This window comes from Trachurus japonicus, chromosome 14 (genome assembly GCF_045865225.1).
Source record: "Trachurus japonicus isolate A0001 chromosome 14, Traja_1.0".
NCBI lineage: Eukaryota > Metazoa > Chordata > Actinopteri > Carangiformes > Carangidae > Trachurus > Trachurus japonicus.
The window spans coordinates 26,374,675-26,386,088 of NC_140920.1; the positions used below are offsets into that span (position 1 = coordinate 26,374,675).

Consider the following 11,414-nt stretch of genomic DNA (forward strand, 5'->3'; position numbering starts at 1 on the left):
TTGGATTAAAATGTATGACTGTTAAAATACAATATTTTTTGGGGGGGTCTGTATAATAATTTCATTTTCAGCATCTGGCAACACTGACAGTACTTCCTACTCAAGGTTTTCATCACCACCACACGCAGGATGCATGAACTTACCCACAGTTCAGTCGGCTGTCGTCAGTAGGTGAGTTCACAGGCCTCAACCTCTGATGGCAGGTCACCTTTGGGGAACACAAGGAAACAAAATGTCATGTTTTGTTGACAACTGAACAACTTATATTTGACAGGTGTTAAAATGCTCAGAAAACCGGGAGTCACCACTGAACAATCTGCCGGTAATTCCAGCTATTTCAGTTTAATTTCATCACTACATTGATCGATGCTCATGTTAAAAGAAAAAAGCATCACTTACCCTGCCTCAGACACGACATCATCTTGAGCGGCCCACCTTAAGAGAACCAGAAAGCACAATTCAGTACCACTGACACTGAAGATAAATTGAAATGTAGTTTTTTGGAGGGGGGGGCTCAGAACAGTGAGTTAGAAACATCGTCAGTTGTTGCCAGATGTACCATCAATACTTCTACAAAACCCAAATGTATGAAAATTTTGACCTTCCCATGAAATGTCTTTTAGTGCTGTATTTCAGTAAATACAGACTGGATAAGCAAACTGAAAAATTAAATGATCCCAGGTTACCTTAAAACTGAGGCTCAATCTGCTATGAACATTTCATGTATAAATTTGTTCCAAAAAGTTTAAGCAGGCAAATCTACTAGTTGTTGCTGCCCTCTTGTGGTTAACAACTATCACTACAAAGCCAAAGCAAGCAATGTAGCCAACCACTGCACATGTAAGCTTGGCTGCTTCACGGTTGAATTAAAATGTACGACTGTGTTAAAATAAGATATTTGTTGGGGGGGTCTGTATAATAATTTCATTTTCAGCAACTGGCAACACTGACAGTACTTCCTACTCAAGGTTTTCATCACCACCACACGCAGGATGCATGAACTTACTGAAGAGTCGGCTGTCGTCAGTAGGCAGAGTTCACAGGCCTCAACCTCTGATGGCAGGTCACCTTTGGGGAACACAAGGAAACAAAATGTCATGTTTTGTTGACAACTGAACAATTTATATTTGACAGGTGTTAAAATGCTCAGAAAACCGAGAGTCACCACTGAACAATCTGCCGGTAATTCCAGCTATTTCAGTTTAATTTCATCACTACATTGATCATTTGCTCATGTTAAAAAATAAAAAGCATCACTTACCCTGCCTGAGACATGGCATCATCTTGAGCAGCCCACCTTAAGAGAACCAGAAAGCACAACTCAGTACCACTGACACTGAAGATAAGTTGAAATGCAGTTTTTTGGAGGGGGGGGCTCAGAACAGTGAGTTAGAAACATCGTCAGTTGTTGCATCCAACGGCACAGGGTTACCAGATGTACCATCAATAATTCTAGAAAACCCAAATGTATTTTGACCTTCCCATGAAATGTCTTTTAGTGCTGTATTTCAGTAAATACAGACCGGATAAGCAAACTGAAAAATTAAATGATCCCAGGTTACCTTAAAACTGAGGCTCAATCTGCTATGAACATTTCATGTATAAATTTGTTCCAAAAAGTTTAAGCAGGCAAATCTACTAGTTGTTGCTGCCCTCTTGTGGTTAACAACTATCACTACAAAGCCAAAGCAAGCAATGTAGCCAACCACTGCACATGTAAGCTTGGCTGCTTCACAGTTGGATTAAAATGTACGACTGTTAAAATACGATATTTTTTTGGGGGGGGCTGGGGGGTCTGTATAATAATTTCATTTTCAGCATCTGGCAACACTGACAGTACTTCCTACTCAAGGTTTTCATCACCACCACACGCAGGATGCATGAACTTACCCACAGTTCAGTCGGCTGTCGTCAGTAGGTGAGTTCACAGGCCTCAACCTCTGATGGCAGGTCACCTTTGGGGAACACAAGGAAACAAAATGTCATGTTTTGTTGACAACTGAACAACTTATATTTGACAGGTGTTAAAATGCTCAGAAAACCGAGAGTCACCACTGAACAATCTGCCGGTAATTCCAGCTATTTCAGTTTAATTTCATCACTACATTGATCGATGCTCATGTTAAAAGAAAAAAGCATCACTTACCCTGCCTCAGACACGACATCATCTTGAGCGGCCCACCTTAAGAGAACCAGAAAGCACAACTCAGTACCACTGACACTGAAGATAAATTGAAATGTAGTTTTTTGGAGGGGGGGGGGGCTCAGAACAGTGAGTTAGAAACATCGTCAGTTGTTGCCAGATGTACCATCAATACTTCTACAAAACCCAAATGTATGAAAATTTTGACCTTCCCATGAAATGTCTTTTAGTGCTGTATTTCAGTAAATACAGACTGGATAAGCAAACTGAAAAATTAAATGATCCCAGGTTACCTTAAAACTGAGGCTCAATCTGCTATGAACATTTCATGTATAAATTTGTTCCAAAAAGTTTAAGCAGGCAAATCTACTAGTTGTTGCTGCCCTCTTGTGGTTAACAACTATCACTACAAAGCCAAAGCAAGCAATGTAGCCAGCCACTGCACATGTAAGCTTGGCTGCTTCACGGTTGGATTAAAATGTACGACTGTTAAAATACGATATTTTTTTGGGGGGGGGTCTGTATAATCATTTCATTTTCAGCATCTGGCAACACTGACAGTACTTCCTACTCAAGGTTTTCATCACCACCACACGCAGGATGCATGAACTTACCCACAGTTCAGTCGGCTGTCGTCAGTAGGCAGAGTTCACAGGCCTCAACCTCTGATGGCAGGTCACCTTTGGGGAACACAAGGAAACAAAATGTCATGTTTTGTTGACAACTGAACAACTTATATTTGACAGGTGTTAAAATGCTCAGAAAACCGAGAGTCACCACTGAACAATCTGCCGGTAATTCCAGCTATTTCAGTTTAATTTCATCACTACATTGATCGATGCTCATGTTAAAAAGTAAAAAGCATCACTTACCCTGCCTCAGGCATGACATCATCTTGAGCGGCCCACCTTAAGAGAACCAGAAAGCACAATTCAGTACCACTGACAGTGAATACAGTTGTTGAGATGCAGTTTTTAGGAGGGGGGGGCTCAGAACAGTGAGTTAGAAACATCGTCAGTTGTCGCATCAGACGGCACTTCCTATTCACAGTTTTCATCACTGACTGCTGCTCTGGTGTATCAGGTAGTTGGACGTCATTGTCACTCACCTGCCACAGACATGCAACGTCACGCTGACTTCATGGTAGCATCCATCAAACTCATGCAACGAGCTGCCACACCAGAGCCCACCTGTAGAAACATCACATTCATGGTTCAGATTTTTTTTTATTTTTAAAGACATATTGACAAAATAAGTCATTCCTAATATCTTATGTCTTTTTTTTTTAATTTAATGAGCATAAACTGTACTTCTAAAGTCACAGATACCTTCAGAAAACAGCCATGCCTTTACTTTATCCAATACTACTGCACATGATGATATTTAGTCAGTTTTAATCAAATCTACTAGCTGATATTAACATGCAAAATAAACTACCATTCACTCTTTGGGGAGGGAAACACATAAAAGAAAACCTGGGTCTCACTTTGTCTTGTTCCTTCTCCATGCTCTCCACGTGGCTGCCTGAGGCCTGTTTCAGTAACACTAACGTTTCACTGCAGCCAACACAAACATATTTAACTCAACTACGGCTCATGTAACGTGTGTTATCACAGTAACTACCATGCTAACGCGGCCTTGTGTGAGTTGGACTCTCTTTGCAGGTCCAGTAGAAACTGCCGCGGTCCGACACAGCGACCAGGTCGATGGACAAACCGAAAAGAGCAAAAACGAGGCTCAGGGAGTTTTTAAAGCCTCCTCCACTGTCGCAGGAATAATACGTAGGACGTACGCGGCCACGTAATGGCGCCATGTCGCCGCCTGCTGCACCGGAGGAAGAAATGTTTTCTCCCTCAAACTCAACCTGAGCTGTGTTTACAGTCAAAGTAAGGATTATAAAAACTGTGTTACACTTTATCCAAAACTAAATACAAGACAATATTATCGTTAATTTAACACCAGTACATGTTATAGCTGTGTATAACAATGTGGATTCACTGTTTTCTTTAACTCCTTTTGTTTTCAGTAAGATTTTCTGTTTCAAGATCAAAAACTCAAGTCACCCATGAGCTCAATAAACTTTAATTTAACCTTTATTCTAATGTCCTACACATACATAAATAATTTCCATCGCATCGCCCATTATATGTCACTTTCTCATTGTCTTTTGTTACTGTAATTGAACATCTCAATTGAAACACTTTGTAAAGTCTGTATGCCTCTGTCCATGCTTCAGCTTACCTCAATTGCACTGCCACTTTATCACCAGGCACTTTCTATACTGCACACTAGTAGCAGACTACCAGTAGTTTAATTTTCTATCATCTATTGTCTTATTTTTCTCTGATGTCTTGTTGTGTTAGTATTTTTACTTTTACTGTTTCCTTTTTCTCGTAACATCAACCTGCTTAAGCGACAACAGATGGGAATTAGCCTGGGGCTACACTCTGGCATATTCACACTAAAATGTTCATAAATATGCATGGTCCCTTCTTTCTTGAAAAATAAATTTAAATTGCATAAAAGGGGGAAAAGACAGAATAAGTAGTTGCCTTTGCATTATCCATTATCCTGCAGCCACAGGGTGATGCTGTTAGACAGCCTACTCTGGTTTTCCTCACCAGACCCATGTCTCATTAGATTCCTGCCTGTGTGTCTGCTGCCTGTCGGACTGTTGGAGACTCAGCTCAGAGTCGTCTTGCTCTGGATTTGTTTTCTTGTCTGACCTTGGATATCACACCACATCTCCACACTCAGGACTCCACAGTTCCCACTGGGCCTTCAGGTAAAGATGCTAAACTTATTCTAACACTTCTGTATTTACACTGAGTTTGTTTTCCACTAAAATGTGTGTTTCTCTGCTGTGCTGATGCTCCGTGCTTGATTTGCAACCACGTTCTTTTTCAAGGGTATCTTCTTGAATCTTAAACACTGAAACAGTCAAAAATGAATCTTATAAAACACAATGCTTTGGGTATTACGTAACACACAACAAGGTTATAGAGTACAGAGTGAATGTTTAAGTCAATAATTGTGAAGTGGGAACAGTTTTTTTCATTTTACTTGGATGCTCATCAGAGACTTATTTTTTCTATTTAAATAAAAGTAAAAATCGAATTCCCTGGCACTCTACTGTGACTAAGGCTGACATATGAACTTTCTGATATTTGCTCTATTTCAGGAAAACTTGATTTTATGTCTTTCCCTGGTTTTGTGGAAGAGGTGGAGAGAAACAAAGAAAAAAGAAAACCTACAACTGTCTGTGTGTGTGTATGTGTGTGTGTTCTTGAGGTGAATGAAAAGTGTGTTTGCTGTCAGTGAACGTGACAGGTTGAAGGTTTGAGTGTTGCACTCAGCATGTTGCCACCAGTGAAGAAGGATCGGATCATTACTCAGCTACCAAAGGTTAGTCATGCACACACACATACACACACACACACACACACACACACACACACACACACACACACACACACACACACTCCCTCTATAATGCAATTACAGCTAACAGTGTTACTGTTGATGATGAGGTTATTCTTGAAGTATGTCTCTAAAATGGGACGGCTGCAAATTTGCAAATTGATGTTGTCCTCATGAAACCTGCAACAAAAGTATTTTTTTTTTAGATTTTAAGATTGTTGATGCAAGAGCCCCTGTAGAGAGTAACTGTGGTCATAATAAAAGTAAAGATGGTGATTTTTGAAAATACAACAGTTTATTAGATATGATGGAGGGGAGACGGGGGGATTTTAGTTATGGACACATCTGTTACTCCTGTTTTAGATTTTAATGTTCTTTCTCTTCTTTTTTGTGACGTCTTTTCAGTGCTTTAGTCCAAATGCGGCGCTGCACACCAAAGACGGCTTCCACCCACAGGTGAAGGCAGCCTGTCAGATACAGAAGGCCGGCACAGTGAGGTAAGGCCCAGACAACTCACCCACTGTCTGATATGATGAGTTTACATTGAACAAGTTAGTTCAAGTCACGCTTTGTCTGCTGTGTCAGCTGACAGCCACTGACCTCACCCATCACGACTGACTACAGTACTGACCTGATGGTCAATGGACGTTTTCTTTTAATACATCACATGAAACAGTCCAACATTAGTTTGTCTGTCTCTCAGTACCTCCCAGTTTCCACAGTCTACTCTCATCTCAGCAAACTGGTCACAACTTTATAGTTGTATTTCTACATCTGTTGGGCACTGTACTTTTTTTTTTTTTTAGCAAACATTACTGAAACAGGCAGAGGTGCATGGTGCAGTTTGGGGACTATTTTCAGCTGCAGGTTAATTCAATTTAATGTTCCTTGTAATGGAGGAACCTGTTGCACGGTGGATCTCTAACTGTAGCCGAGAAAATCTGTCGCTCAGTTTCACTCTTTTATGCTTTTGGGCTTTTTATATGATTTGTTGACCATGATTTATTAGGTTGATTTAAAGGGATAGTTGGCAAAATGGCCCATTGCCATAATCCCTATAGTCATAGCAGTAGGTTTGTTACCTTTAATTGTCGGTGCAAGCTATTTTTAGAACGGCAGAGCAGAGCCGCAAGCTGCTCAGAGCTACGCTACAGAGGCTCATTATGGGATTTCTTGGTTTCCCTCATCAAACTCATCAAATACACAATCCAACAACTCCAAAACGCTCTGGTGGACAAGTTGTGACCTGCACATTCACCACGTTGTGAGATAATAACAGAACATTATCAGTTTTGCCTGAATTTGCCTAGAAAACAACTCGTCTCGTAACGTTCCGCTATCTCTGCCCATTATGTGTGGCTTTGATGATTTTGTCACCACCTTCCATAAGTTTTGTGAGTTTCTCATCACTCTCATCATGTTACAACGACCACTCACTGTCTTTCACACATATTATGAGATTATTTATGTCTTTATAGCATGCTTAATAAAATATGTATTATGATTTTGTTTTATGTGATAATCACATTTCTGTCCGCAAACTCTGGCAAATCAAATTGTTCTATAAATTTTCATTGCTTGACAAAAATATTTGGAACAAAACCGCCTTCATGCAGAGTGAAAACATCCTTTTTAAAAAGCTTGTTTATCTGACTACCTCCAAATGAGCCAAATTATTTGTGAGATCAGATTAAAGGTCCAGTGACAATGTAGCACACATTAAGGATCAATTGGTTTGCAGTCATGTATGTTCCCTGCTTTTGTTGTTGTACGGAGTCATGAATGACAGTTGACTTTCTGTTGCCAGCTTTAATATCGCCAAAGTGATTGTAGTGGGAGATGTTGCAGTTGGGAAGACATGTCTGATCAGCAGGTAAGATGAAGCCATGTATACTCAGACCTCTTCAACGATTATAGTTTTGTTTGGTTGATTTTACTCTCATCGTGTAGTGTCAGTCACACGTGAGGACACACTGACAGAAACCACAGTCAACTCTCAGTCAACTGATGCACACACTTCTCTTTGGGTATTAATCATAGTTAATGGTTTAACTGAGTTTGAGTGAACACTGTGATACCAGAGTCAGATAAGGAAATTGGAGTCATTTAATGTCTAAATCATCAACTTAAAGCCTCAGTTTGGTCACCAGAAACCTTTCTGACAGCTCAAAGACAAATAAAAGAAGCAACACCAGCTTTCTTTCTGTCTCATAGTTTTCCCTTTTTCCCGTCAGGTTCTGTAAGGGAGCGTTTGATAAGAACTACAAAGCAACCATAGGGGTGGATTTTGAGATGGAGCGTTTCGAGGTGCTCGGTGTTCCCTTCAGTTTACAGCTGTAAGTATGCTACACTACTATGCTATTCCACGCCGGCGACAAACCAAGTCACTTCATGCGTCGACTGGTCAAATGGGTCAACTGGGTCAACACGGTCTGTCTCTGGCTTCCTGTCCAACGTGTGTTTTAAAGCCCTCGATTGTCTGAACAATCAGCATGCAGGCTCAAATGAAATCACATGATTAGATAATATACAACTATCCATACCGTGTCCTCGAGGTAATTTGATAAGTCTCTTATTGGCAGTTAGATGGCTTCCAATGACGTGTTTTTCAATCACTGTCTTGGTGTGTGTTGTGCATATAAGTGCATGTGTGTAGTAGCCTATTAATGTAATTTTCTGGTTAATATCCCATAAAGACAGACTGCACGGGACAGTTAACAAGCAGAACACAACATTCATTGCTGAAACATGACCGCGCTCTTTCACTATCATCATAGTTGAGTTTCCAGTGGATGAATACAGCTGATACTAGTGATCAGCGGACCTTTCAGACAACCACCATGACCACCATGTCTTCTCCTCTTCATTTCCAAATAAGAATAAGATAAAAACAAGAATGACTTTATTAATCCCCATAGGGATTATATAAATTAATCATCCCAACAATTAAAGCAGCATGTGTGTTTCAGGTGGGACACAGCAGGTCAGGAACGATTCAAGTGCATCGCCTCCACCTATTACAGAGGAGCACAAGGTGAACTGTGTGTCTCTCTGTGTCTTCGCCCGTCATGTAAATGATGCTCACACAGTTTCATCTCCACCTTCTCATTCACTCTGTTCAAATCATCTCTGTTTACATCTGCAGCCATTATAGTGGTGTTTGATTTAAGCAGTGTGGGATCTCTAGCGCACGCCAGGTAACTAACACACCATTACTTTCTTATGATGATACCAATGCTAGTAGCACTTTGATAGCTTTGATTGTGTGTGTGTGTGTCCAGGCAGTGGCTAGAGGACGCTATGAAGGAAAACGACCCATCCAGTGTTTTACTGTTCCTCGTTGGTACCAAGAAGGACCTGAGTGTGGGTGACAGTTTTAATAAATGACTTCACATTGACAGAAATGAAACTTAAAGTTAAATGTGACAGTCATATATTACTTGTAAGCGATTCATGCCCATAAATTATTGCAAATTAGTTGTAGTCCAAAAATAGTCAAGTAAAACATGAAATAATAGGATAATAGCCATAGCCAATGGATTTTATGTAGTTTTAGTTTTATGTATTTTGTTTTAAAGTTGTGATATTGTTGAGGTTTTAGCTCTTGTGTCTTTGGCTGGAGAGTTTTCAGAATGTTTCTTGCTAATATCTTTTAGGCTTTATGTTATATTTGATATAAATTCCATGAAAATTTGATGATTTGTTCAACAGAGAGTTCAAGACACAATGATTCTATAGAAATGGTGAACTTGTTGTTTGTTCCCATTGGCCCTCAGTCTCCTGATCAGTTGGCTCAGATAGAGCGGGAAGCCATCAGACTCTCTGAGGAAATCAAAGCGGAGTACTGGGCTGTGTCTGCAAAGTCAGGTGGTCAAACACACATTAACATGCACAAACTCTCACGTCATCATCCCATTGTGCATTTTATTTTCTGTTCACCTCCTCTCCGTCTCACTTAATCTTCCACCTTGTTTCCAGGTGATGGGATCAGGGACTTCTTCTTCCGCGTGGCTTCTCTGACTTTTGAGGCCAACGTTTTGTCTGATCTGGAGAAAAGCGGGGCGAGGAACGTCGGTGACATTATCAGTGAGTCGGTTTGCTTCATCAATTCTTCTCATTATTTCAAAGGAGGCGTTGGTACTAAAACTCACTTGTTTCTAAGAGTCATTATCTTTCTAATTTCTGGGAACAACCCAGTAATAACGACTTTTCTCAACTCACTGAGTAATGTGTAACTCTGCAGCTGCCGCTGAAGCAGTAAAATCAGTTTTTCTCATGGCACGTGAGCCCAACACTACTTGAATTTATTTTTACTGTCACCACATCCCATGAACAAAACAACAAAATACTCCTTCACTTTATTTTTAAAGACTCTCATCTGTCCCCAAGCTCATTTGTACCTAATATAGAACAGCTCAGAGAAAAAAAGCTGAGAAAAGCTTAATCAACACACAGGTCACATAAATCGGCCCAGTTCTTCAAAAGGTAATCTAATCAGATTTTGGATAATGGATTGGATCAACTCTTGAAAATTGGTTGTTCAAAACTTTTTAGTAAGATTGCGATAACTATGATAAAAAAAAAACCAAACAAACAAAAAAACAGGATTGTTCTGATCCAAGCAGTTTGGTGGATTCAGGAACAAAATGTCATTTAAATTCAATTCAAATTGGTCAAATAAGCAACCTTTATAATGTAGTATATATACATTGATATTTTGCACCTGATTTAAACATTTTAAAAAGTTAACTTTTGATTATTTCAGAAAAAAATAACTTTTCCCCAACTACTGGATAATTAAATGAAAATTGAAATTTATATTTTGAATTTTGAAGTTCGAATTTGAAACACATCGAAAATATTCACAATGTGTTTGACTAATGTACTGCAAATTTGTTTGTTTTTTATTCATTTGTTGTGGGTCAGATAAGGTCTGGCTGTTTTAAAGACATGGAAGAAACAAAAAAGTGCACAGAAAACTATATATACACCCCATTTTAAAATAAACACACACAGTGACCCCATGCTGCTGTTCTACCTGATATTTATTGACCTAGTTGCCTTCAGCGTGGTACACAAAAGAGCAATCATTATCTGGATTTGGTAATCTTGAAAAGTTTGGATCAGGATCAGACTGATCCAATCCAACTTTGCTTTGAACAACTGGGATAAAGGTAAAACGGATTACATGATCCTGGAAAAAAAAAAGGGATTTCAAAATGCGGATAATTTTGATCCAGATTACACCTTTTGAACAACTGGGCATCCATCCATCCATCCATCCATCCATCCATGAGGGTTGGGTTCACCCTGGACAGACCACCAGTCTGTCACAGGGAACAACACACACTCACATTCACACACATCCCATATTAACTTAAAACAATCTATTTTTGTTATGATTATTGTCATTGATGTGTTTTAATACTTCATAGTCATGTTGCTTATTGGCCATTGTTGATTTTCATCTTTCCATGGGATTTACTGTCAATAAACTGTATATAGATTATTACCTGCATCATTTACACTTTTTTTTTTTTTTTTTACACCCTTTGTACCTCACACTTTTCTTCCCAATAGTAAAATTAAATGATGCTTTATTTCCGTTTGCTGCTCACAGGGATCACAGACAGCACAGAGGCAGATCGTGCACCAAAAAAGAGGAAATCCAACTGCTGCTGATGAGAGACCAGAGAACGGCCGACGCTGTAGCGACTCCACAAGGACACACTGAACAGGAAGACTAAACTGAAATATGGACTCAGCAGCAGGCTCAGTGTAAAACATCCCTGAGCACACCCCATGTAAAGCCATGTCATATCAGCTCAGTGAGTGCCAGCTGCAGACGGCC

General features: G+C 39.8%; 1 protein-coding gene, 2 long non-coding RNA genes and 5 other non-coding genes across 8 annotated transcripts; 1 reads left to right on the top strand and 7 right to left on the bottom strand.

Moving 5' to 3' along the window:
* Positions 1-173: 173 nt before the first annotated feature.
* On the bottom strand, positions 174-1,341 carry LOC146974909 (uncharacterized). The gene is made up of 4 exons (XR_015037569.1): positions 1,262-1,341; positions 1,003-1,068; positions 400-435; positions 174-208 (listed from the first exon to the last, which is right to left on the bottom strand). It is a non-coding gene; the product is annotated as an uncharacterized LOC146974909 (long non-coding RNA).
* On the bottom strand, positions 285-357 carry LOC146974910 (small nucleolar RNA SNORD65). The gene has a single exon (XR_015037665.1). It is a non-coding gene; the product is annotated as a small nucleolar RNA SNORD65 (small nucleolar RNA).
* LOC146974911 (small nucleolar RNA SNORD65) lies at positions 1,145-1,217 on the bottom strand. Its single transcript, XR_015037662.1, has one exon. It is a non-coding gene; the product is annotated as a small nucleolar RNA SNORD65 (small nucleolar RNA).
* Positions 1,342-1,900: 559 nt separating the features above from the next.
* LOC146974912 (uncharacterized) lies at positions 1,901-3,896 on the bottom strand. The gene is made up of 5 exons (XR_015037570.1): positions 3,630-3,896; positions 3,016-3,333; positions 2,758-2,823; positions 2,147-2,182; positions 1,901-1,955 (listed from the first exon to the last, which is right to left on the bottom strand). It is a non-coding gene; the product is annotated as an uncharacterized LOC146974912 (long non-coding RNA).
* Positions 2,032-2,104, bottom strand: LOC146974913 (small nucleolar RNA SNORD65). Its single transcript, XR_015037663.1, has one exon. It is a non-coding gene; the product is annotated as a small nucleolar RNA SNORD65 (small nucleolar RNA).
* On the bottom strand, positions 2,900-2,972 carry LOC146974914 (small nucleolar RNA SNORD65). Its single transcript, XR_015037664.1, has one exon. It is a non-coding gene; the product is annotated as a small nucleolar RNA SNORD65 (small nucleolar RNA).
* On the bottom strand, positions 3,136-3,207 carry LOC146974915 (small nucleolar RNA SNORD49). Its single transcript, XR_015037658.1, has one exon. It is a non-coding gene; the product is annotated as a small nucleolar RNA SNORD49 (small nucleolar RNA).
* A 909-nt stretch (positions 3,897-4,805) lies between the features above and the next one.
* Positions 4,806-11,402, top strand: rab34b (RAB34, member RAS oncogene family b). Its single transcript, XM_085796882.1, has 11 exons — positions 4,806-4,928; positions 5,325-5,548; positions 5,969-6,060; positions 7,371-7,436; positions 7,798-7,899; positions 8,533-8,597; positions 8,709-8,760; positions 8,845-8,926; positions 9,340-9,430; positions 9,542-9,649; positions 11,184-11,402. Exons 2-11 carry the CDS (start codon positions 5,501-5,503, stop codon positions 11,243-11,245), a joined length of 768 nt encoding a protein of 255 aa, XP_085653008.1. The 5' UTR covers positions 4,806-4,928; positions 5,325-5,500; the 3' UTR covers positions 11,246-11,402.
* Positions 11,403-11,414: the final 12 nt, after the last annotated feature.